The sequence below is a fragment of the Onychomys torridus genome, chromosome 8 (genome assembly GCF_903995425.1).
Source record: "Onychomys torridus chromosome 8, mOncTor1.1, whole genome shotgun sequence".
Classification (NCBI taxonomy): Eukaryota; Metazoa; Chordata; class Mammalia; order Rodentia; family Cricetidae; genus Onychomys; species Onychomys torridus.
The window spans coordinates 82,547,141-82,573,881 of NC_050450.1; the positions used below are offsets into that span (position 1 = coordinate 82,547,141).

Genomic DNA, 26,741 nt, shown 5'->3' on the forward strand with positions numbered 1-26,741 from the left:
GGTTTTCACAGCAAGCACCTATACTGCAAAGCCACCTTGCTGCCCCATCTCCGAGTTTGTGTGTGTGTGTGGGGTGCCTGCATATATGTGGGTATGGGTGCACAAGTACACATGCTGTCTGATCTTTGCTTCCCCAAAAGACATTGTCTGCCTTCCAAGGCTGATTGGCACAAACATCCTTGAAAAACCTGTGTGGAGCCAGGCAGTGGTGGCGCACACCTTTGATCCCAGCACTCAGGAGACAGAGGAGAAGCAGGCAGATCTCTGAGTTTGAGGCCAGCCTGGTCAAGAGAGCAAATTCCAGGACAGCCAAGGCAACAGAGAGAAATCCTGTCTTGGGAAAAAGAAAAAGAAAAAGGCCAGGCGGTGGTGGCACTTGCCTTTAATCCCAGCACTTGGGAGGCAGAAGCAGGTGGATCTCTGTGAGTTTGAGGCCAGCCTGATCTCCAAAGCGAGTTCCAGAAAAGGCACAAAGCTACACAGAGAAACCCTGTCTCCGGAAGAAAAGAAAAAGAAAGACCAGTATGGGAAAAAGGCAACCACTATCTGCGCTCTGTCAAAATGCACGTGAAGACCCGTAAAGAACTGTCTCCTGGCTGGAAGTGTAGCTCAGTGGTAACGCTTGCATATGGAGTTGGTGCTCTTTCATCCTCAGTTGGGTTCAGGAAATTCAACTCAGGTTGTCAGACTTGGTGGCTCTTTTACCTACTGATCCGTCTTACCTGTCCTTAGTACACTTTTAAAAGAAAAATGTATAAGGAACAAAACAAAACAAAAAACCCTGTAACCATGGTTAGGAAAAAAATGTTGGAAAATAAACTATGAAGGGCGTTTAGCTCTTCTGGCTGTGGAAAATACAGTACAACCCTCTATAATTAAACCGGTGATGTCTTATCACGAGTTACACAAGACACCAATGGGCAAATAAGACACAGGGGAACAGTACAGTCAAGGCAGATTTCAAATCAAGGCAGGTGGGGATGTGACAGGAAAGAAATGGGTGCTGCTGGGTGACTGAGTGCACACATCCCCACTGAGCGAATGAGCTGACACAGCAGCATGTGATGGGAATGTGACAGAGGCTTCCCTCAGCGTACCAGCTGCAGCTCCTGTCCCTGAGCCTGTCCCAACAGGTGGGGCGATTCAGGATGCCTGTTTATGGCTCACCACACCCTGGTAGCCCAGCAGGCCAAAGTACATTTCCATATCCATGCTCAGGTCAGGCTAGGCAGACCTACCTCCTCCTGTCCGACACTCCTACCTTCCTCCATTCCTCACAGGAAGACATCATCAGCATGGTGGGGAGGCAGCCATGCCACCCAAGTCTATTGCCAGCCTGTGCCTAGCTGGCCACATGACTGTCAGTAAGCATTTCGTTTCCTTGGACCAAAATTTCCCTCATTTGCTCCTTAAGCAATTTGGCTAAATCAATGATTTTCAACCATAGCTGTGTATTACAATCAGAGGACTTTAACCATCCCAGTGCCTATTGGCACCCCTGAAAACCACCTAACTCGGTCTCCTGGTAGGGTGGCTGGCCAGGCAGCTGGTTTCCTGCAGTAGGTATGCATAGCATGTGATCTCTAGGATCCTCTGGTGTTTGGAGGCTGAAGACCACTCAACTCACTGGATGGACTGTCCATTTGCTATCTTCTGTTACAGGGATGTTAACCCATACATATGGTCTCAGTCCACCCTCCTCCTGCTTCAAAGCTTGCTTTTGAGAACTTGGTACAGCAGCCTCACTGGGGACTTTGCCCAGCCGCACCCACCCTTCACCAAGTCTCCTGGCCCAGCCCACCTCTTGCATTTGGATGCTTGCAATCAAGGGATCACATTCACAAGACAGCCTGCCCAGATATGGCTTCTTTCCAGCCATGCATAGCAACTGAGGGACAGGCTGGAAGAGAGGGGATATTCACTCCCAGGAACCAAGGGTTTGACATTTCTTACCCCTGATATAGATCCACAAATCTTTTCCAAGGGAAGCTTGACTCTAGTTCTAGGGTGCTGGCTGGTCCCTGGTACTCAGGCCAGAGCTAAGGACTCCATTGCCACCTACCCATTATTCCTCTGCGTTGTATCCAGGAGTCACAGCCTAGGAGTGAGGGTGAAGCCTGAACTTCAGCCTCTCCTGCACTTACTTGCAGCCTGCTATACAAGTCACATGGCACACCTAAGTCTGTGTACTTAGCAATAAACATGACGGTGCCCATTTTACAAGGCCGGTGACAGACGAACACACTACCTCACTCCCCATTCTTATGTTGAGACGCTAGGGAACACTTCTTTGGTTGGGAGCTTACACCTAGCTTGAGAGGAACCACTCATCTGTCATGGAGGAGCCTGAACAGGACATCAAGAAGCTGGCAGGTGAGCGGATCCTGTTCCCAACAGTCCTCAGGGGAATAGTGGCAGAGGCAGGATTCAGAAGGCGGTGGCTAGTGCTGTAGGCAGTGGGCCAGTCATGAGCAGAGAAGTGAAAGGGTTCTGTCCCTGCACCAGCTATACAAATGCAAGCTGCAGCTAGCACTATCTGATTAAGAGAGCCTTCTGAGCATCTTTTTCTTCTCCCCACCCCACAAGGTAGGGCTTCTTAGCCTTTTTCCTGATTAGAAAATAGGCTGAGAGGTTCCCTACCTTGTCCAAAGTGTCAGAACTTGTGTCAAAGGATGAACTCAGGCCTGAATTTGTCCCCTTCCAATTAGACTTGGGAAAGTTCCTGGATGAGTTAGCACAGTCCACTTACAAACTGGTGTCTGCGATGCTGCTTTCAGACAGAAGCCTCAGCCTCAGGGACACAGGGCTGAGTCACCTCCATGGCTGAGGTTGGAAGGACAGACAAAACCTGTGTGCTGAAGAAAGGGACATTACTGCTGTGTGAGGAGGCTGTGCTGGGCAGGGCAGTTTCTTTGCTGGGAGTATTTGACACTGCTGTACAAGTTTGGAGTTTGCGTTTGGAAAGACCCAAGGCTTCAGATTTAGTGTTCTATAGCTGTTGGCCTGAAATTACTCATTTCCACTTCCTCACTGTTAACTACTGTGCTCTGCCTTTACCTCACCTGGGCATCACTGCAAGATTTACTCATGTCTTCAGAGTTTCATTGTTGCTCTGTGGTGGGGACTGAACCTAGGGACTCAGGCATGACAGGGAAGTGCTGTACCACCGAGCAATTTCTTCAGCCTTTCAAGGATTTTTAAAACAGGGTTTCCTTGTGTAACACTGACTGTTCTGGAACTCTCTGTAGACCAGACTGGCCCTCAAACTCAGAGATCCACATGCCTCTAACTCTTAAGTGCTGGGATTAAAGATGTGCACTGCACCACCCCACCCCACCCCACCCCCAGTTCTTTCAAGTGTTTTTGTTGTTGGTGGTGGTTTTTTGAGACAGGGTCTCTCTGTGTAGCCCTGGCCATCCCCAAACTCAGCGATCTGCCTGCCTCTAAGCAAGATTTCTAGCACGTCTTTCCTTTCTATTATACAGCTTTGCTAGAGAGCAAGAAACACAAAACATTGCATACTAAAAATACCAGCAAAAAGTTAAGGGCATAGATTATAAATATTTCTTTCCCAGGTTAGGCACCACTTTAAAATACAGAATTGGCTTCCTTTCATGATTTGGCTAGTAATTAAGAAAAATCACTCAAGATCAAAACTAGGGCCTATGGGATGGCTACTTGCCACACAAGACTAAGACTGAGTCCAACCCTCAGAGCCCACTTAAAGGTTCGCTTTGACCTTTCACACACGCACTGTGGCATGCCCCACCTGGAAATAAAATAAACTTTATTATTAAGATTAAAATTAACTACTATCCTTCCCTGGCCTGCCCATGAAAGGGCTGTGGGAAGCAGGAAGTGGAGGCAAATGCTGGCTACTGCTGCTTCTCAGTCCATCTCTTTCCCAATATTCTGCCAGGTCAAAGTCAAGACATGAATCCACACTTGCCAACTGACGCATGTGACGGCAAAGCTGACACCATGGGTGCAGGTAAGGTCCATGTTGTAGAGCTGTGCTCACCATGTGGTCAACCCAGTGGGGTTCTAGTTCATATTGTCCTTTAGATAGTAAGTTGACAAGACTCATCCTAGCTCTTAAGGGATGCCATAATAATCATACCATGATTGGCACATATTTCCTAGTAATTTCTCAAATGGCCAACTAAGTACCACGATTGCTACACATTGCCAATGCATTCACATACCCACTGCATATTTTACTTTTATATGTACGGGTGCTCTTTCTACATGTGTATCTGCACCATGTGTGTACCTGGTGCCCTCAGCAACCAGAAGAGGGCACTGGATCACCTGGGACTGGAGTCAGATAGTTGTCAGCTGCATGTGGGTGCTAAGAATAGAACCCAGGTCCTCTGGAGCAGCAGCCAGTGCTCTTAACCACCGAGGCATCTCTCCAGCCCTACAGTGCATATTTTAAATCTCTTCCTACGGGCTGAAAATATAAGCTCAGGGTAGACTGCTTACCCTACATGTACTTAATGCTCCAGATTCCCCAACCACAAGAAAGGAAGTAGCTAAGTGTGGTATGCATGCCTGCAATTCTAGCACTTGTAAGGCTGAAGCAGGACTTTAAGGTCTGTCTGGGCTGTATCCTTGGACCTGCTTCCAAGGATAAACAGGGGCTGGAGATGGCACAGTAAGCTGCATGCTGCTCTTCCAGGAACCCAGTTAGGTTCTCATCTGCTAGCTCACAGCTGCCTGTATCCAGCCTCAGAGCCAGCATGCTTCGGCCTCAGGCACCTGCACACACATGGTATTCAAGCAAACACTTAAATCTTTTTTCAAAATTCAAGCTTTCTGTCTGCAGTAGATCTGACAGAGGCACACAACTCAGGTCCGCCCAACACACTAAAGTCCCAGCTCGAAAAGCTCCAAGGTTTTTAGGGTCATCTTTGCTGTTGTGACTGATCATGTGAACAATCTTTCTTCCTTCCTCCCCTCCCCCTTTTTCTTTCGGGAGTTAAGGACCGAACCCAGGGCCTTGTGCTTGCTAAGCAAGCGCTCTACCACTGAGGTAAATCCCCAACCCCGAACAATCTTTAAAATGGGTATTTATCTAAAAACCTATGTTTGAATTTATGGGTGATCAGAGCTGGTGCTTAAAGTAAGAATTCACAACTCCAAGGAAAATGACTTCATTGAAATTGAACTGCACAGACAAGAGCTGAGTTATCAGAACCTACTACGAGTGAGCTGCTGTGAACTGGGGGTCCACCCAGAACAAGTGGACAAGTTGAGGAAGCTGCCGAACACACTGCTTAGAAAGGTACGCCACACACCACCAAGTACATAATTCTATGGGTAAATGATGTCACACAAAGCCAATTGTTTAGTTTTCATGTACCAAGCACCAAGTTCAATGCTGCCTATAGGAGAGCCACACGGTAGCTTGGCCACCCCCAGTCACACTTCTACTGGTTCCACAAATCTAGTTCAGACACTTAAACACCTGAGTGACAAGCGACACCCCAATTTAAGACTTTTATATTTAGCTCTGCCAATCTCTGCAACACTGACTGGCTGATAATAGACAGCATTGTCCTCAAACTGGAACGTGGTCCGCCCTTACTGCTTAGGGAAGGTCCACCTTTGCAATCCCCAGAAATGATGTTTCTTTGAATTTTTTTTACAGGCTGAAAATGCAGATCTCAAGTTTTATCACCAAATTTCATTCCTTAAGAATCTTTTTTTTCCCCAGCTGGATGTGATGATGCATGCCTTTAATCCCTAGCACTTGGGAGGCAGAGGCAGGCGGACCTCTGTAAGGCCAGCCTGGGCTACATTATGAATTCCAGGACCCCCCCCCCCAAAAAAGCCTGACAATTTTTGTTGCTATCTTATTGATGTATTCTTTGTAAACTACCACTAAGTCACAAGGTAATCGTAGTTTCCAGACAGCTTTTATAGGAAAAATAAGTTTGAACTGGGCTTAAGAGCACACACCTTGATAATCCCAGCATTTGGAGCAGAGGCAGATGAATCTGCGTTCTAAGCCAGCTAGACTACATGGAGAGCCCCTGTCTCAAAAACTAAAATTTTAAAAATAAACCAACTGCTAACAATTCCTCATGAGGACAAAGGCCCTGAAATGGCCCATGTCACTTATCTGGTGACTTCACATAGTACTCCAGAATCACTTAAGTCTCTCCTCAACTTTCAGGACAGAGACATTCAAAGACTCCAAAACTTTCAGGAGCTAGAACTCTTGGTGAAGGCTGGAAACTCTGAATGGACTCAGCGCACTGCGTCACCTTTTACTGGGAGACCCTGCTACAACAGTGAAGCTGCAAAAATGACTTACTAGCTCCATGAGAGAAGGATCAACGAGCCTGGACCTGTGTGACAATCAGCTAACACATTTGAGCTCTGGAAACTTTCCTCATTTCCGACCTCTCTGAGCAGGAATTGTTTGACAAACACAGCTACAGTACCCATGAGAGGCCAAGCTGATTTTGAGGTGCCATGTACCCCAATACTGACACTCTATTACTGAGCTGCATATATGCCCAGCCCCACTTACCTATCAAATGGAATGACTTAGGGTCTGAGTAAACAACTAACTTCTCCTGGCTGAGACAACTTGTGAAGACAGCTCACACCACTGTAGTGGGTGGTGGCTTCACTAGCTTAACTAAAAGGTTGGTGGTTGTCATATCCCCAGCTAGTCTTCTGAAGTCCACTTCTGGCATGTCTTAGATGGCTGTAACTTGCCCACATTCACTTACCCATTCCTCTTTACATAGCCATTTCTCCTCAAATATCAAATCACCTCTGATCTTTATGAAATGAGTTTAAATAAAACACCAAGGCTCCTCACAGACCCACACATTCCATTTGTATTCCCAGCTCAGAGAGCAGTTTCCTCATCACTGACTTCCCAGCAGCTGAGATTTGAGGGAAGGGAAAGGCAGAGTGGGCACCACCCAGCTACTGAAGGAATGAATAGGGCTTACAAGGTGATGTGCATGCTACCAGAACTCTAATTTGGAAGTGTTCCAGCTCCAGGACCCAGTAACGACCGACTGACTGGACAGGAAGGAGCCTCAGGTGACAGACAGCTCCTGTGTTTCACTTTCAGTAATAAGGAAAAGTTAACAGGGGCGTGATATTGGTTAACAGCTGGAAATCACCATGAGCAGAACACCGAGACCTGTTTAAATAATAATTTGTTTAGAATAAATTTTAATTGAAACATGTCAAATTTGTCAGGAGGGTCTATCCTAAGGGCAGAACCTATGGAGGTGTTCTCCAGTGGCTACAGTGTGAACAGTAATTCAACCACAAGGCTACAGAGCAAATTCTGCTCTAAGTTAATAAGCACACTCCACTACAAACAAAATGGGGGGCACACACAAGGGGCTCTAGTAGCCCAGGGGGCTTTAGACTTCCAGTGTGGCTGAGGGATGACCCTGAACCTCTCATGTGCTGGAATTACAGATTCAAGGCCCTTTTAAGTCCTAAAACAAAACTTGAGAGTTTCAAGAGGAAGTACAATTAAGTTTTACTTTGTATCTTGAGTATAAAAACAACAGGAAAGGGGCAGCAGTGGTGCACACCTTTAATCCCAGTACAGTGAGGCAGAGCCAGGAGTTCGGGGCCAGGCCAGCCTGGTCTACAGTGAGATTCAGAACAGGCACCAAAACTACACAGAGAAACCCTGTCTCCCTCCCCCAAAAACAACAGCAAAGAACCCCACTAATAACCTCCCACAGTTTTAAGTGGTATGAACCATGCAGCAGACTAAGACTAAGCAGCCCCAGAACATGTATGGGCTACAATAACTTCAACACTCTGGACTCCCTGACGCACACCCGTTTGTTTACAGTGACAGAGACTGGTGAGTAATGCACCTCCTTTTGTGCTGTGCTTGTGGTAGTAGTCTAGGTGCAGCTCACACAGAGACAGCAAGAGGCAAGGGGCGGGGGACAGGGGGCGCTGCTCCTGTTCTCTTCACTGACCCACCCCATTACTAAGATCTTCAGCATGCCAGGCAATGGTGGTGCACACCTTTTCTAATCCTAACACTCTGGAAGCAGAGGTGGACAGATCTCTATGAGTTTGAGGCCAGCCTGATCTACAGAGTCAACATTTTTGCTAATACTTCCTGGTACTTAACCCTTCCTTGGACAGCTCCTTAGGATAGAAGCAGTCATTCCCTAGATGCCATCTAGATGAAAGAAAAGATATCACACATTGTGTGCATGCCTTGTGAGTAGTGTAAGTACGTTGGTGTACTTATAACCTAAGCAGTTGGGAAAAAGATTTCCAATTTCCAAGCTACCTTGGGCTACACAGTGAGACCATTTAAAGAATGAAAGGAGAAAGTGTGCCTTTTCAAATCTGCCATGCATTAAGGTTAATTTAGTTGTTTATTAGTCACTACCTACACCAAAACCTTTCCCACTTAAAAAATTTTTATTAAGAAAGAGCAAATACACAAAAGCACACAAACATACAATTCAAAAAGAAAAGAGCCCACCCAGCTTGAGACAACCCTTTTGCCCTCCAAGGTCATTCTCAAAGGAGCCACTAACTGATCTGTATGTCAACTGCTTGACATTTCTTTCATTTCTCAATGTACTTTTAACAGCCTGGTTTGACCTTTACCGAAGTGAACCATAATGAATAGATCCTCCTGTGGCTTGCTTTTTGGGGATATTATTACATCTTGCGTCATCCATGGTCACATGTGGAGTCAAAGTTCATGTTCACGCCTGTGAATTCCGTGGTGGGGATGTGTCACACTAGTTATCCAACACAAGTGCTGATGGGATCTTCCCAGGGTTTTGTTGGTTTGGGTTTTCTTTTCTTCATTACACAAGATGACATTAAAACATTTGTTCATCCATCTCCTGGCAACATTTAAGAGTTTTTCAAGAGTATGTACCTAGGGCTGAATATAGCACTTAGCTGTGCCACACTGTTTGCAAAGTTGCTCCTAAACAACCTGTTGATAGACAACTGATCTACTTGGTATGGCTAAGGGGAAGAAATAGATCAACTATGAAACTCTGGAAATGCATTTAATAGAAAATCCATAATTCTGACACAATGAAAATGCCATTTACCCTGTTTTAACTAACTTAAAACACTCTTTAAAAGCAACATGATTAACTTCAAAGTGCTGTATCCTACATCTCAAATAAATGTTTCCAAATATAGTAACTGAAAATGGCAAATTCAGAACATATGATGGACACCATCATATATAAAAAGATATATATATTGTGTATTCCCCATCTCCTACTTCTTGCCCCACCCAAGTGCTTAAAATAGGCAACATTGGGAACTCTTAAGGGGAGCAGACAGGCAGGAGCAAAGGAAGACACAGATTACTGAACACTTCGACTGTAGCTTTTAAACCAAGAATAAGCATTACAATTGCAGTTATCAAACAAGTTAAAATGCATAGTCATCCTGGGTCCTTTCACAAGCAAATAAAAACCAGTCGAAAACACAAGCTTAAAACTCAACCCTGAATGAAGTGTCACCCATAGACGGTTTCGTGCACATAACAAGTTAGGCATACTCATAACACTCATCTACAATGCATCTATGCATCTTTAAAAAAGTAACAGATGTTAACTCAAAAAACTTCACTACAAAATGTTCAGTTTATACATCCCTAAAGTCTTCAATTAGATGGCTCAGCTTAAAGGTTATATGAGCCATGTATGTTCTTAGACTCTGGAATGACCTTTGGTCCTCCTGTGACACCAGCTGCATTCAAGGCATGAAAAGCTCTAGAAGAAACTGTCTCAGCTGAACAGCATCAACAACTTAACAGCTCATGATTACATAGGTACAACAGTGGTAGCTGGGATCTGCTGCAGAGGCCGTCCGTCTAGTCTGTCTACACTCTAGGAGACGCTCGTCCTCTGCCCTCTGGAGATTTACAAGGTAAAGGGCTATCAGTCTGAGAACTACAGAGGAAAAGCTCATCAGATTTTACAATGAGCTATTTGGGGAACCTCCTCCTTCAGAGACAAGTTAACAGCATAACTGAGACTCGCTTAAGAATACACAGAAGTAGACATGCACGCGCACACACGCACACACACTTGTGCACCCCACCCTACCCCCCACACAAAGACACATGCACACATACAGGAACTAGCTATAGCTACGAGACTTAAAGGAGATTGATTATACTCTTATACTTTCATGAGGTAAAAAATTCCAAAATAAAAAGCACTTTTAAAAGATTAACAACTGCTTGCTCTGATTTCAAAATTACACAGTAATTGGATTAAAATTAGCTCTCCAAAAAAGACATGACACATTCACAATACTCTCTCACACACACCAAATGACAGAGACAGCTATTTGGTCTACACAACAGAACTGTTTCTTCTAGTAAGTTAATTCCTAGTTTCTACACCAGACACCAATGATCGAGTCTTCTCCAATCTTAGATCTGCATCAATAGATCTAAGTATTCACAGGAGCCCATTGCTGTACTCATTTCAATTTACTGTTAGTCTAGATGAGGCAGGAGAAAGCAATCTGGCATTTAAGTACTTGAGCAGATTTCTTTTTTTTTTTTTTTGATTTATTTATTTATTATGTATACAGCACGTATGCCTGCAGGCCAGAAGAGGGCGCCAGATCTCATTACAGATGGTTGTGAGCCACCATGTGGTTGCTGGGAATTGAACTCAGGACCTCTGGAAGAGCAGTCAGTGTTGAGCAGATTTCTTACATTGTGTTCTTAATACAACAATGTCATCAAACTACATGCTACACAAAGCAGAGCTTAGAGTCTGGTGACTTTCCATCTGCCAGACTGTTGTTGACAACTGCCTTCATTACACCTGCCGTAACCTCCCACAAATTCAGAAACAGCCTCCCCACCAACTGTTATATCTCTAGATCAGCTGGGGAAGCCAAGAGGGCTCTGTCCTCATGAACATTTCTCATATAGTGTCTCTAGAAGTGATGGCTTCATGATTTGTCCAAGTTTGGTAGAGTTAATTTTACTTAATCAATTCTGTAATGACCCATAATACACACTAGGAGGAGCACAGTAGTACAACAGTGAGGAAAGGCCAAGACCCAGTCTCCATGCTCTAACACTGGTCAACATGACGCCATTTCCCAGATGAGCCTTCTGCTCTTTCTTTACCTATAAACTGATGTTAGTATTGAAAAGCTGTAGGTCACAGGCACTGCTATGATATATATAAACATATGTACTTGGGGATAAGACTTTATACAGTCGATGGAGCTAGTATAAACAGGCTGCTACTTCCATGTGAAATTATCACCTGCTTTGTTTTTCAAATATCCTTGTTATATATACTACACAGAAATATATACATTTATAAATGGTAAGACTGGGTTAAAAGAAATTTTTGGTATAGGATTTAAAGGGAAAAACCTAGCTGAAGTTTCTGAATGTTTGCCTACATTGTTTCATAGTTTGACAGAGGAAGACAGTTTGTAAGGTTATTCAGAACCTTTCGCTGCTAAAGAAACCTCTCATGGTGTAAAAATATATTCTAGTTCACTGTACACCTTTGCTATTAAAAGCAAATCCAGATTTATTCATAACCACCCAAAATTGAAGCACCATTAAAACATCAAATGGGAAATTCTATAAAAATTACCCTTCAACAGGACGAGTTAGAAAAACTGTTCCCTGACACTTGCAGGAATAGTGTGCCTCGTATTTGAAAACAAGGGACTAGACTGGAGTCAACAGCTTTATTAGAAAAAGAGCAGTACTAAACCTTTCAATGACACAGACAATCAACTCTGTAACAGAAAGTCAGAGATACTTTATTGTCACTTCTAAATCCAAAGGCTAAGTATTATAGCAGAAGTGTAAAAATGGAATCCCACTCAGTCTGCTTCACACGAATACTAACGTTTAAGCCTGTTTTCAAAGTCCCAGACTGAAAACTTGCAATTAAACACTGAGCAAGCCACATGTTTAGGTAATATTTCTTAAAAAGTCTTAAAGAAAAAAATATGATACAGGACCTAAGTTTTCAAAGTGGCATATGTGCTAATAACACATTTTCTGAAATCTGGTAGGTCACAACAGTCCTGAATTAATTTTTAATAATAATAATAATAAAAAAAACAAATAACTAACTGAGCTTTATACTTTTCTATGCCACTAGAGCTTTCTTTCACCTCATTTTAATGTCGATCTTCACTTTATGCCGTTTTCAGTATTCTTCAAAAAATCTTCAACAGTAGTCCTACAATGCAAAATGTGGGGAAAATTGATAATTAGACAGCATATAAAAGGTAAAATTTTATTACTAAGTGTTGGCCCGGTCGCTAACTGCTAATCATGACACGTGTGTATTTGAAATGTCTGTATTGTTTTTACATCAAGGCATCAATGTGGTTCTTAGAGCCATGTGCCCATGTATGCTGCCTATGTGTGAATGGTTCACACAGACATAACTACGCTGCTTTTCTAAAACAGGAATGCCACCAACAGATCAACTAATTGGTACTTCCTTTCATTAGGATTATTTCATCCCACGCCACTAGCCCGAAGATTATAGTTAGAGGTTTTAAGAACACCTATAAAACCTAGCTTTTAAACAGTTCTTTACGAACCCAACCTCATCTGATAATCAATCAGATCTTCATGTCACTGATCCAAAGTCTGTCCTTGCTAGATGCTGTTGCTTTCAATGTCTCAGCCAGTGACTACTCCGCTATACTATGGCTGACTGCAAATTCTCCTACACAGTAGGAAATGTTAAACACATACCTCTTAAAGACTTGAGAATTGCACTGAATGTAACAAGGCGGATAATATGAGGTGTTTATTGTATTTAAAATTCTTTAAAGATATCTAATTCTGGGCACCACTGCATCCCTACACACAGTTGAAAAAAAATTCCATTCTGTTAACATATGATTTGTAAGATTTCACGCAATACACAAAAAAACCCCTCTGTGCTTCTTGTAAAGAACAAAAGGATACACAACAGTTAAGCGTAAAGGTCACAGGCAATAGCATTCAAACACGGATGTGGGTAGAGAAAGGAGTACCTGGCATGAGTACCTGCTTAGTTTGACTGAATCCTTGATTTCTAATTTGGCTTTTCATGGGCCGCTCACAACACCAACGCTGTGTGAGGTATGGTAGTCAGCTGCAATAATTCATAAACCCTACACTTCCATCAATCCAATGCTACTGGCTCTCGAGTTACAGAACAAACTGCATTAGAATGCAAGGCAATAAAGCAAAAAACTAGAAACATCCTTGACAAAGAAATACTAGCAGTTTAATTAAAACAAAGTAGTCCAACATGTGCCTCAGAAATAGTTAAATTTTTACAGCATATGTCTCTGCCAATGTACCAACACAAGATGGACTTAATACCAAAAAGAAAAAAACAAAAACAAAAACAGTTCAACCTTTTTATTTAAAAAAAAAAAAAAAAAAAAGAAATGACAGCAAAATCCCTAAAAAAAAAAGGATAATTAACTTTCAATGGCGACTATATTACATACGTGGACAATAATTTCCAAAGAGGCACACTAATGGGGGCACGAGTCTGCTACAAAATAGCTGAGACAAAACAATGTACCTCAAAATGTTTTGCAGGACTACACTGTCTTTTCCTTCAGAAGAGGCTTTTGTAAGTCTTCTTACTCGGCTTAGATCCATCTTCATCTGTGCATACTTACGCTGCACTGTCAAACAGTAACAAAAAGCCCTAATCAAAGAGAGAAACACTACACTTACCTCTGTCTGATCTGAGGTCTTATCAGATCAGTTTTAATTGGACTGAGTGTCACCTTCAGATTTAATGTCTTCACTGGTCCCATTGACCTCATTCTTAGTCTCACTTTCCTTCGAATCAGCGTTTGGGTCTTCGCTCTGTTTTTCTCGACTACTGGACTTCACACTACTTTTTTTATCATCAGATCCCCTCTTTTCTGCCATAAAAGAAGACATTGACCATGGAGTTTAGAGTAAAATACAACAAATGCATTACTCTTTAAAAAGGGAAACAACAGAGAAGAACAGATCCATTTCCCACAGCCTGTAAGAAAGTTTTCGGAATCACCAGGATGTTGTTTGTGGTTTACAGGAAAGGCCGAGAAGAGGACTGAAAGGGAACAAGGTAAAACAGCAAATTTTCTCAAACTTGTGAACAGCTGCTAAGTTCACCTCAGAACCGAAAACTTCAGGACACTTCATTCTAGATAAAGAATACACAAAGGCAACAGGGAAGGCATAAAAGACAGTTCACAAAGCTGTTAGCATGAAGTTAATTAAGCTGCAAGGGCAAAATGGTAATCAGAAAAAAATTAACACTGAATTGACATGTTTATTCAACGATATGTTTTATTTTAAAAAATATATGATTATTTAAATATCCAAGAGGGGCATTACCCAATAAGAAAATGGGATCTTAAAAATCCAAGATTCCAGACTTCTGTTTTCACTAGATGTAAAGATAACTAAGTTTTTTTTTTTTTCCCCTTAAGGAAAAATTAAAACCAATTCAGTTACAAAAAAGTAGTTTGCGACTTCCCCTACTGTTGTGTTGGAAAGGTGAGCCCCAGGCTAAGGTGAGGTAGCACAAGCTGCCTTCCAGTTCTAAGTACTCCCCTAAGAATCAGACTCTACAGAAAATGTTAAATTAGACACCTTCCATAAAAGCTGTTTTCCCCCTTAAAACTAGGAATAACTAGTCTAGTAGATCATGATGGGAAGATGTCTAAAGAGAGGAACTCTACATGGACCGCCATTACAGACGCAGCACCAAGGACGGAAATGCAAACACAGTGTTAGAAACTCGCCCTTTTATGTAAAGGAGTGTGATTCGGTCCAACATCTATCTGTGAAACAAGCAGAGCGATGTCTGCAGTTAACCCTGAGACCTGCTTCATGTCCTTCTGTCCACTTGTGGGAACTGTGCTCTAACTGACCTTGAGGGAAAGTCCTCCCTTTGTGCCTTATGGGCTTCTCCGGTGCACAGGAAGCTTCAAGAAGGAAGAGTCGTCTTGTTGCCCCGTAGAGGACTAGTAGTCCAAAAATCTTATCTTCTGGCCTATATAAATATGGCAGATCTTAATAGTCCTAGGGATACCCATAATGTGTGGTGCATTTTAGAGTTACGGATTAAATGGAAACTCTCTGAACAAAGAGAGCACCTAGGTAGCTATGTGAGGGAAATGACTTCTCATTTGTCAAGTTAAACTGCTTCTGTTATGATTACAGTGCATGAGGCAGTGCACAGCCTTACACACCTGCCATTATCAAATGCTTGCTATTGCAGACACCTGACCCCAGAGGCCAGAATACTATTATTTGTACTCAGAAGTGTCTAGAACTTTCCAAAGTCAATGGACTCACCACTTTGAAAGTTAAACTCTATTGACAGCATGCCCAACCAAGATAGGCCTGGTAGTTTTCTCAGTATCCAGTCTTCCTTCTTTTCCCAAGTCTCAACAGAAAACTTAAAAGAGTTTTACTAAATTCACAGGTCAATAATTCAGGACATATTTTTGCTTTCCCTAGAAATTGCACAAATGTGTCTATTTAAGTGGCATGACTGGACAAGAGCAACAATGCAACAGCAGAACTATAGGGTTGAAAGCCTCACAAAACATAGGTGATTAATCTGATCTGATGCAAGAGTCACAAGATGACGCTTGACACTAGGTGACTCTTAAAACTGCTATCTCACTCTGAGAATATGCCAAAGCCTTGCTAAGAGAGGGCAAGAGGAGACCCTCTCAAACAAAACAGTAACCCTTTACCCTAAATGCCTTTTGAATCCCAGAAGCCATTTCTGAATTAAAAACGGTAAACGCTAAAGCTGAGAGGTGCACATGTGCCCCTTACCGCAAATGACCAAAGGCCAAAAAAAAAAAAAAGAGAGAGAAAGCAGTCCTTGTATACTGCTATACACTGAGTCTAACTCAATCTACGAAAAACTCCTAAGTCTAACAAAATAGCTATCAAAAGAAAACATGAGAGCCACATACATCACCAGTGTCACTTAAAGTACCACAGAACGCTGGGCGGTGGTGGCGCACACCTTTAATCCCAGCACTCCGAAGGCAGGGCCAGGCGGATCTCTGTGAGTTCGCGGCCAGCCTGGTCTACCAAGTGAGTTCCAGGAAAGGCACAAAGCTACACAGAGAAACCCTGTCTCAAAAAACAAAACAAAAAAAGCACCACAGAACAAACATGCAGAACAGGACAGGATGGGACCAGGACTGAGGAAATCAGAAACATGCCCTTTCTCTCATCCTTAAAACCACACAGAGCTAAACAGCCCAACTAATACAAAAATCAAAGATGCTAAAATAATCCAAAAACAAAAATAAGTTTTAAAACTTATTTTGATGATTAAAAACATAATCTTGAAGTAAAGACTAAAAGAGAATTATTTTTGTGAAAACAGGCCAAAGACAAAATTTACAGTCCTTTAATATCACTAATATAAACCAGCTACCTGGAGCTACAGAACACCAAAAGAAAGCCGAGGGGATAGCAAGATAGACGCTACATAAAACAATTAAGACATGGTAAGGTCCTAAGTTAGGTGAATGCTGCACATAGGTAGGACCAATGAACAGTGCACATCTATTTTGTGAGGTATTATGGAAGACTGCCGTTTTTAAAAAAATGTAGCCAAATAAGTATGGTTAAAAACTCTACAGCATAAGCATTCTCGAAGGTGACACAAACTCAGAAGAATCTATAGGAGGAACCTTCAGGTTACCAGCTGAATAATGAGGCTTTGATATGATCTCAAAACCTCAGGTGAGTTCCATTCACAAATCAGGGCAGGAAAGGAAGGAAATACAGCTTGAAATCAAACTGACTGTTCTGGCACACGGTAAAATGGAGATCTGGGCTATAGATGGCACCTCCCATAATAAACCAACCTTTCTCCTTGGACTTTCTATCTTGTTCTCTGTCCCGACTTTTGCTCCTGTGTTTATACGATTTTCGATCTCGACTTTTTGACCTTCTTCGATCCCGACTTCGAGACCTATGTTTTCTTTCTGATCTGTCATGGCTTCTGCTTCTTCTTCGATCTCGACTTCTTAATAATTTAAAGAGAAAGCAAACAACTTCAGCTGACATTACTAAAAGGGCTCCTCAGAGAAGCATATACTACTATTCAATAATTAAAAAGATTAAAGTAAAACTTTCCCTTAAGAAACAAAATAAATGGCTATCCTGATCTACAGAGTTAAGTTCCAAGACAGCTAGGGATACACTGAGAAACTCTATTTTGAAAAATCACACAAACAAATGTAATAGAACATTTTACATTAGAAATCTCAAGGATGACAATCACTGAAAATCTTTCTATTAAATTCCAGCATTCTCAAGCTGGGCAGCGGTGAAGCACACCTTTAATCCCAGCACTTGGGAGGCAGAGGCATGCACATCTCTGAGTTTGAGGCCAGCCTGGTCTACAGAGTGAGATCCAGAGGACAGGCACCAAAACTACACAGAGAAACCGTGTCTCAAACAAAACCAAACCCAGCATTCTAGAGGCAGAGGTAGTTGGACCCCAGTGAGTTTGAGACCAGCCTGGTCTACACAGTGAACTCCAGGCCAGTCATGGCTACATAGAGACCCTGTTTTGAAATGAAACAAAACAAAACAAAACCCGGAGATATATCATCTGGTATAGTCTCTGGAAAGATCATCTCAAACCCCGTAACAGAAAAAAACTAACCAAGAAGATGGAAAGTCACTTTTCAACACTCATAAATCTACTTAGCACATGAGGATACAGTCTTCTATTCACAGTCCAACATAAAAGTAACGTGAATTCACCAGTCAGTCATTCTATTTCAAATTTAGGAATTTTTTTTTTTTTTCTTTCAAGACAGGGTTTCTCTGTGTAGCTTTGCGCCTTTCGTGGGACCCACTTGGTAGCCCAGGCTGGCCTCAAACTCAGAGATCCGCCTGGCTCTACCTCCTGAGTGCTGGGATTAATGGCGTGCGCCACCACGGCGCGGTCAAATTTAGGATTTTAATCATCACCCAAGCCAGCATAGCAACACATGCTAGACACACATCCTAATCCTGGGTGTCAGCAATCACTCACAGTTCTCCATCAGCCACATTAACCAAAACGGACAAGCAACCCACTCTGCAGGGTACTGTGTCACTATGGATTCAGTAGCAACTTAATGCATTTTAACTGAAAACAGTTTCAATTTATGACATTATCTGGGAGCCCCACCATGATGAAAGGCCACTTAATATTTTTGCTCATGACTGTGTAGTTTGGCTTCACCATGAGCCAGACAGTCAGAGGGTTTACAAACCTGCTTCGCCTTCTGTCTCTACTCCGTGATCTTTTATGGTCCCGGGACCTGCTGCATCTCCGGTCAGAAGTTCGGCTTGAGTGTCTACTTCGTGAACGACTTCTCTTTCTCCTTTCTCTATCACGAGCTCGTTCTTTCTCTCTTTCTTCCTCTTCTCTTCGTCTTTTCCTTTCCCGTTCTTCCCTTTCTCTCTCCCGCTCTTTTTCTCTTTCCTCTCTTTCTTGCTTCTCTTTTTTGAGACGTTCATCCCGATCAGGTTCTTCTGTTCTTTTTCTTAACTTTTCCTAAGGAAACCAAGTTGGAGCTGTTTGTTGTAGTGCTGGCACCAGCCAGAAGGCCAAGAGTCCTAGGCAAGTGATCTATCAATGCGCCACCTCCCCAGCTCAAGACAGAGTCTATACAACTTTAGCTGTTCTGAAGCATTATAGGAAGACATTCTGAACAATTGGTAGACTATGTTGTTTATGGAATCCCATACCCTCAGGGAAATGTAGAAATTTCAGCACCATATGTATACATAAAATATCATTATTTTACTAATTGTTTAGGTAAAGTCTCAATTTCTGACTTGAACATAAAGGAAAGAAGGGATCAGCCCCGAGCTGTGGGCACATTAAACTAGCATGCTCAACTGCTCTAAAGAAATACAGATAGCAACAAAACGCCACTCAAGGTTTCCATCGTTGTCTGACCAATTCTTAGCTATAATAAACAAAATGCAGATTTTCCAGTGATAGTTATTGTTAGAGATTACAGATCATAAAACCAGTCAGTGGTGGTGCACTCCTTTAATCCCAGCACTTGGGAGGCAGAGGCAGGTGGATCTCTGTGAGTTCGGGGACAGACTGATCTACAAAGTGAGTTCCAGGACAGCCAGGACTGTTACACAGAGAAACCTGTCTCGAAAAACCAAAAATAAACAAACAAACAAATAACAGATTATATTTACAAGAAACTTACTTTTAACTCTTCCACGGTGGCTTTAATTTTGGCATAGCCCATGTGTTGTTTGCCCATCAAATGGTCATCTACCCGGGACTGGGCATCTCCTACTATCAAAAAGGCTCCACACACTTCACAAACTTCCATCTGTTTTTCTTGGGCAGCAAAACTTTCAATAGTCTGAAATGAGAAGTCAGTTGCCATGAGAGTATCTGAGGAAGACAGAATAAATTCCTAAATGAATTTAGCATCTATTCTCCATCTCTCCAGCCAGAAGTTGAATACAACAAGCTGAAGTTCTAGAGAGGGAAGGCTGGCAAAGAGCAACCAACTTGCCTCTTCTAACAAAAAGAACAGGAACTGCTTGTTCACCTGACTTCACTGCTGAACACCCGCATCACACTGAAAACCTCAAACTTTCAGAAAGCTACTTTAATCTAAATTCCTTTCACACAGATTCAGTAACTCAGAAATTAAGAAATTAAACTGGGGTTGGGGATGTAGCTCAGTGGTAGAGTGCCTGCCTAGCAAGCGCAAGGCCCTGGGTTTGATCCTCAGCTCAAATTTTAAACTAAGGTAAATAGAAGTACTGAGTGGTGATTTAACAAAAATGAAAATGTAATTCAGGCTCAAATGAGCGTTTACAATTTAAGGCAAGGCTTAGCAAGAGAGTGACTGAAGAACTGTTTTAACAGTTTTACTGGGAGACTGGCTCAGCAGGAGGGGTTCTTGCCACTAAGCTGGCTAACACGAAGTCCACATGGCAGGAGGAGAGAACCAATGCCTATAATGTGTCCTTTGATCTTAACACGCGTGCTGTGACAGAACCACATAAACACACTAAATAAAGTAAATGTAAACATATACTTTTGTACTTTCTATCCATGTTCCTTAGCTCATAACTCCTCCCCTAAAGCAAGCCACAGAAATGCCAACCTTCTCTCACTTTTGAGACTTCAAGTAGACCATCAAGACCTACTTGCCTGATCACCAGACCCCTAGTTTAAAGGGATTCTGCACAACAGTCAGGGGAAGGGATGTTGCAGGGAGGTCACAAAAAGATCTGGGGGCTGGAGAGATGGCCTCAGTGGTTTAGAGCACTGGCTGCTCTTCCAGAGGACCCAGGTTCAATTCCCAGCATCCACATGGCTAACAACTGTCTGTAATTCCAGTTTCAGGGGATTTGACACCTTCACATCAATGCATACAAAATAAAGTAAAAAAAAAAAAAAGATCTGCAGGCAGGCTGCTGGGTCCCCCACTTGGTCTATTGCATTGTATCACATTCTTTTGTCTAATCACGTTTCTACCCAGTTGTCCATGTTTCCATACTGCTTACAGAATCAAGTCTACAATATGACCCAGAAAAGGGCCTGGGAACTTCCAGATACCTGAACACATGGAGGTTCCTAGAAGGTGGTGAACCTGAAGAGGAGATGGAAGCTTCGCAACCCTTCTCCCATACCTATGCATCTCTTCTTCATCTGCATCCTTTGTAATATCCTTTATAATAAGCTGGTAAAGGTGTTTCAGAGATCTGTGAGGTACGGGAGCAAATTAATTGAACCCGAGGTGAGGGTTTGTGAAAGCTCTGAATTTTTAACGTTAGTCAGAAGCACAGGCAAAACCTGGGGCATCTGAGTGACATCTGACATACATGTGCCTGGGGCTGTGTGTGTATGTGTGAACGCACATGCATAAGAGGGGAAGAGGGAATGGAAAGGGGAAAGAAGCGGGGAAGGGAGGGACAAATGGACAGAGCACACACACAAGCTTCAGGACTGAGCTCCCAACTTGTGGAATCTAATGCCATCTCCAGATAGACGGTCTGTACTGAGTAAGAAGACACTTGGCCAGTGCCTGCTGTTGAACATTTCATTTCTTGCTTGCTACTGGAGTGAAATCACTAGCTGGGGAAATAGCTCAGAGGCAGAGCATTTGTCCGACAAGCACTATACCCTAGGTTTGATCCTCAGCACTGTGTGTGCTTATGCGTGGGGGGGGGGGGGGGGGGGGGGTAGGGAAGGACAAAAGGAACAAACACACCAAAGCAGGCTAATTTTGAGGGTTTTTGTTATATCTTCATGTGGTCTGAGGACAGACTCCTGATGTAAGGCAGAACCTAACCTTGTGACCAACCAACCCAACACACATGGCCTTTTAAGAAAATGCTTGATCAAGACTGAATTTAGTGTCGGGCGGTGGTGGCGCACGCCTTTAATCCCAGCACTTGGGAGGCAGAGCCAGGAGGATCTCTGTGAGTTCAAGGCCAGCCTGGGCTACCAAGTGAGTTCCAGGAAAGGTGCAAAGCTACACAGAGAAACCCTGTCTCAAAACAACAACAACAACAAAAAAGACTGAATTTAGGACAGTAGAAAAAGTACTCAAAGGTTCTCCAACATGAACAGACTCCAAGTAATTCCTAATTACTAACAGGCTTGAGAACATAGAAAGTTAAACTCACCGAGGTTGTAGATCTTAGCAATTCTCTCTCTTCTTTTAACTGTTCAACCAATTTCATCATCCCCTGGGCTTCTTCTACTTTTCCTTCAGATCCTAACTCTTCAATCTAAGACAGACAGAGCGAAACAGTTAAATGTTTATTCATATTATTGCAAATAATAAGTCTCTTTAGACTTCAGAATATTACTTCACTATATGGCTATAATCACAATTTAATCTTGGTTTTCTTAAGACAGTAGGCTATCTCTGTAGCTGTGGCTGGCCTGCTACTCACCATATAGCCAAAAACTGGCCTTGAACTCAAGGCATTCCTCCTGCCTCAGTCCTGAGATTATGACCACAGCTGGCTTTCTCACACACTTGTTGAACATTTGAACTAGTACAAGTATTGATTTTACTGGGGTGAGGTGGAGTGATTTTAAGTAAAAATGTGAACAGTAATATACAAGTTGTATAGACATGTTTTAATTTCTCTTGAGTAAAGGAATGGCTCACAGTACATTTTTAACCTTTTAAGAAGCAAACTAAACACACACAGAGCAGATTAAACTCTTCTGGAATACCTGTATGTGAATCATTTTACACACCCACTATCAATGTCTGATAATTCTAATGAGTCCAAATCCTTCACAACACTCAAGTACTTTATTACAGTTATTCTTTTTAATTGGGGCAATTCAAATACTGTTAAATATCTCCCTGTGAGATTTCAGTTTGTATTTCCCATATAATCAATCAAAAATCTTTTCGCCTGGCGGTGGTGATGGCGCACACCTGTAATCCCAGCACTCAGGAAGCAGAGGCAAGTGGATCTCTGTGAATTCGAGGCCAGCCTGGTCTATAGAGCTAGTCCAGGACAGGCTCCAAAGCTATAGAGAAACCCTGTCTTGAAAAACCAAATTAAAAAAAAAACAAAACCTTTTCATGTTTATTTTCTAACCTTATCAGTCATGTGTTTTTTTGTTTTTTTTGTTTTTTTTTTAAAAGACAGGTCAAGATCACGATACTATCCCCACCAATTTCTACATGCTGGGGTTAAAAACATTTGACATGGCTCCAATTACTTTCTCACACTTCTGCCAACAAGTCTTACCTGCTGTAGAAGCACATCAATTTTGTCTGTCAGAACCTGAATTTTTTCTTCATTTTTGCCTGTTGGACCAGCAGCCTATTAAAAACAGTAATGTGTGTTAATACTGGCATTGATAAGTAAAATACCAAAGAAAATATTTCTAACTCTTAGGTCCAGGGATGGAGCTAGTGGCAGTATGCACTAGGTCTTGGGTTTAATCCCAGCTAAACCCCCTAAAGTAATAAAACATTCAAGTTCTCATGAATAGAGATAGCATATTTCTTCCCCTCTCCCTTTAAAAAAGAAAGGAAAAATCAGGGGGCTTCTATGTAGCTCCAGTGGCCTTGAACTCAAGAGGCTTTTGATAGCTGGGCGGTGGTGGCTCACGCCTTTAATCCCAGCACTTCGGAGGCAGAGCCAGGTGGATCTCTGTGAGTTCGAGACCAGCCTGGGCTATCAAGTGAGTTCCAGGAAAGGCATAAAGCTACACTGAGAAACCCTGTCTCGAAAAACCAATAAATAAATCAATAAATAAATTTTTTAAAAAGGCCTTTGATGCCACCATGCCCATCAGTATTTCTATTTATTAAAGGGAAGGAGGAGGTTGAGCATCACAACACATGCCTATAATCTCTTGGAAAATGGAGGCAAGGAGGATCAAGACTTCAAGTCAGAGCCAGCAGTATGCATGAGTTTGAGGCCAGCCTGATCTACAGAATGAGTTCCAGGGTACACAGAGAAGCCCTGTCTCAAAAAATTAAAACAAAAATTTCTAGGTCATTCTCAGCTACCCTAATTTAAGGTCAGTCTTGACCACAGGAGACCGTCTTGGCAAAAAAAAAAAAAAAAAAAAAAAAAAAAAATGTTTAGCTAGGAGACGGAGAGATGGCTCAGAGGTTAAGAGCACTGCTTGCTCTTCCAAAGGTCCTGAGTTCAATTCCCAGCAACCACATGGTGGCTCACAACCATCTGTAATGAGATCTGGTGCTCTCTTCTGGCCTACAGGGATATGTGTGCACTGTATACATAATAAATAAATAAATTTTAAAAAAAAGATCCAGCTCCAGTCTTCCCCTTAAAAAAAAAAAGTGTTTTGCTAATAAATACTAGTCCAACTATATTTGATCTTTAGCCAATTATTACATACATAGTTACTGACATCTGAAGAAAAAAAAAAAACCTTCAAAAAATCCTCAAATGAGCATGGTGGTGCATGCCTGCCATCCCAGTACTTAGGAAGTTGAAGCAGGAGAATTTCTGAGTTAGAGGCCACCTAGGGCTCAAAAAAGAAGACTGTGAGCAAAGCCAACATTACATTTACTAATAAACATTGTCTAAGAACTACAAGGTATCTCAGTAGTTTCAATGGCAGAAAAAGAGAAAGGAGAAGGGACTGAGGATCAAGGCCCTGTATATCTATTTCTGAGCACCTCCATGAGCTCCAGGCTAAAATAGCTAATATCTGCTGGCACTTAACCATATGTGTTACCACTGGTCCCAAAATTTGACTTGTACAATAGCTCCTTTATTACCTCCACTTAACAGAGACAAAACCAAGGTATGAGGCTAAGGTTAGTCCTGGGCTGAAATACAGTTGGAGGTTTTGGATTCATGCCTAGATAGCCTGACTTGCTACTGCAAGCTCATGTCACTTCTCGCCTCCTACTTGATGTCTCCACCTGGTAAATTTAAAGGCATTTCAAATTTGATTGACATTTCTAAGATAGAATAAGGACAGAATTTCCTCCAGTTCCTGTCTACATAAATTCTGTTAGTCACCTGGTTGCTCAAATCAAGAACTATGCAGATCGAATGAATGGTCTATCCTTTCCCTGCTCACCCAAATCCTTTCCCCTGCAAACTGTTAAGTTTTTTCAAGCATCCTCACCCAACCCACCATAATATTACACAAGCCTCCAGATGACTTGCTGCTTCCACCGTACATCCTTCAGACCATTTTCCATTCTATAACAAGAGTGAGCCTTTAAGGGTACTTCAGATCTGTGCACACGCTGCACCCTAACTTTGTGGTGGCTCTGGATGAAGAAATAACCCCTTCCTTCTTTGTCTTTATGTTTACTCCCCACCCTCACTTTGGATTCTGCTGGCTAGTCCCTTGTTTGCCTTCTACAAAGGTCACTTTTAGAACACTCTTTTCTTCTAGTCATTCCCTCCTTGGAAAAGCAATTCCCCTAGATAACCGGCTCATCCCATTTTCTCAGAGGTGGAATGAGTCACTGGGTCAGGGCTAGTTCCAAGATGACCACTTTTCCGAGTTTTCCTAGGATTAAGGAAGTGGCTAGAGAGCTACTATGTAGTTTAGTGGTGGAGCACTTGATAGCATGCGCAAAGTCTGAGGTTTGAGCTCCAGCCGCAGCAGCACCGCCAAAACAACCAACAAACAAAGAACAAGAGGGGAAAATGCTTTCCTAAACGTCAACAGAAAAAAAAATGTCATGTCATTTTAAAAGACAAAGTAATCAATGGAATACAAGTTTTAAAAAATATGAGATGCCTGGATCTCCAGAGAACAAAGGCTCTTTACAAAGTTCATTTTATACTTACCCCAGAGGACTGCTGATTTTGAGATAATGCCAGACGAGCATGACCTCGTCTAATTCTACGCTCTACCTCGGCAAGCAAACTCTGTAAGTATCGCAAAAAATCTCTCTCATAGCCAACTTTCATAAAACGAGAACTCTTCTCATACCTGATAAAATGAAAATAAATAACTTTTAACCAATACAAGTTATATGTTCTCTATCACCCCATCTCTAGGACAGTTGCATTTAGACTGAAGAATGAACAAAGCATTATATGAAGTAAATGTCCAGCTTTATCGTTTCCTATCAAAGGAAAAGGCATTACACTGTTGGTTAAGAATTAGTTTGCAGGGCTGGAGAGATGGTTCAGCAGCTAGAGCACTGACTGTTCTCCCAGAGGACCTGGGTTCAATGCCCAGCACCCACGTGGCTGATCACAGCTGTCTGTAGCTCCAGTTTCAGGGGAACCGACACCCGTGGCAAGGTACCAATGCACACAAAACGAAAGAATCAGTTTGCTGTTTATTTGCTTTTATTATGCATTGAACCCAGGGCCTTACACATATTACCAAAGTATCACTGAGCCAGAATCCCTTACTTACCCTTTGTTTTTTGAGAAAGGGCCCCTTAAGTTGCCCAGACTGGCCTTTTAACAGGTTTTATAGGCCTATACTACCAAGTCCAGGTAAAAACACAAGCTTTAAACACAGGTTTAAGCACCAGCTCTACTACTACATTGGATCTATCCATGATCCCAAACCCAGGACAAATCTTATCTATAAACCAGTGAAATGGTTCAGCAGGTAATCTACTGCTAAGTCTGACAACCTAATTTTGATCCCAGGGACCCACAGGACGGAACAGTCCTCTTAGCTCCACAAATGTACTACAGCCTAGTGCACCCACACATGTACGATACACAAATCAAAGAAATAAAATGTGATTTAAAAATTAAAATAGCTTACCATGATGGTATAGTCTCTAATTACAGTACTAGAGACAGACGAATATATGTGATTTCGAGGCCAGCTAGGCTACATAGTAAGACAGTGTCTCAAATAATAATAAAATTTAAAAGTTGGGCATATGGCAACTAATACCATTATTGAAGCTATTAAACCTCATCGTGCCCAGTCAGCGACTACATTTCCATGCATCCTTATTTTATATTAATTCCAATTATTTCTTCAACACTTGTCTCTAAATAACTGGTGTAGTCTTTATAGAGGGGAGAATGACCAAAAAAAAAAAAGTAAACTCACTGTTTTCTTAGATTTTCATCATGAATTTTTTCACATGGACCTGGAAGAGAGAGAGAGAAGAGCATGTATAAATTATTTGTGGCATTAATAACCTGTCATTAGCTATAAAAAGGTTTTTTTCCCCTCTCTTGAAACAGCATCTTCCTCATT

At 42.2% G+C, this 26,741-nt stretch overlaps 2 protein-coding genes across 7 annotated transcripts in view; one reads left to right on the top strand and one right to left on the bottom strand.

Annotated features, from left to right (window-relative positions):
- The first annotated feature begins 2,336 nt into the window (after positions 1 to 2,336).
- On the top strand, positions 2,337 to 6,325 carry Ankrd40cl (ANKRD40 C-terminal like). Of its 2 annotated transcripts, XM_036195455.1 has the most exons (4): positions 2,337 to 2,373; positions 3,920 to 3,991; positions 5,112 to 5,287; positions 6,182 to 6,325. In XM_036195455.1, exons 1-4 carry the CDS (start codon positions 2,337 to 2,339, stop codon positions 6,323 to 6,325), a joined length of 429 nt encoding a protein of 142 aa, XP_036051348.1. The 2 variants fall into 2 exon arrangements, with proteins under 2 accessions (XP_036051348.1, XP_036051349.1); XM_036195456.1 differs by lacking the exon at positions 3,920 to 3,991 and having other exon boundaries at positions 5,127 to 5,287.
- A 5,452-nt stretch (positions 6,326 to 11,777) lies between these two features.
- Luc7l3 (LUC7 like 3 pre-mRNA splicing factor) overlaps positions 11,778 to 26,741 on the bottom strand; it is a 31,344-nt gene continuing 16,380 nt past the window's right edge. The window contains exons 3-12 of one of the 5 annotated variants that reach the window (XR_004945638.1): positions 26,592 to 26,631; positions 25,352 to 25,496; positions 22,808 to 22,882; positions 21,716 to 21,820; positions 20,643 to 20,788; positions 19,270 to 19,431; positions 18,310 to 18,593; positions 16,906 to 17,066; positions 13,795 to 13,935; positions 11,778 to 13,689 (exon numbers count right to left, since the gene is read on the bottom strand). Coding sequence is in view for 3 of the 5 variants with exons in the window: in XM_036195945.1 (XP_036051838.1) it covers positions 13,499 to 13,689; positions 13,795 to 13,935; positions 16,906 to 17,066; positions 18,310 to 18,593; positions 19,270 to 19,431; positions 21,716 to 21,820; positions 22,808 to 22,882; positions 25,352 to 25,496; positions 26,592 to 26,631 (1,304 nt within the window). In the remaining 2 variants the exon portion in view is untranslated. Of the gene's footprint in view, positions 13,936 to 16,905; positions 17,067 to 18,309; positions 18,594 to 19,269; positions 19,432 to 20,642; positions 20,789 to 21,715; positions 21,821 to 22,807; positions 22,883 to 25,351; positions 25,497 to 26,591; positions 26,632 to 26,741 lie in introns of all 5 variants that reach the window. The other 4 variants (XM_036195946.1, XR_004945637.1, XM_036195945.1 and 1 more) reach the window with 4 other exon arrangements.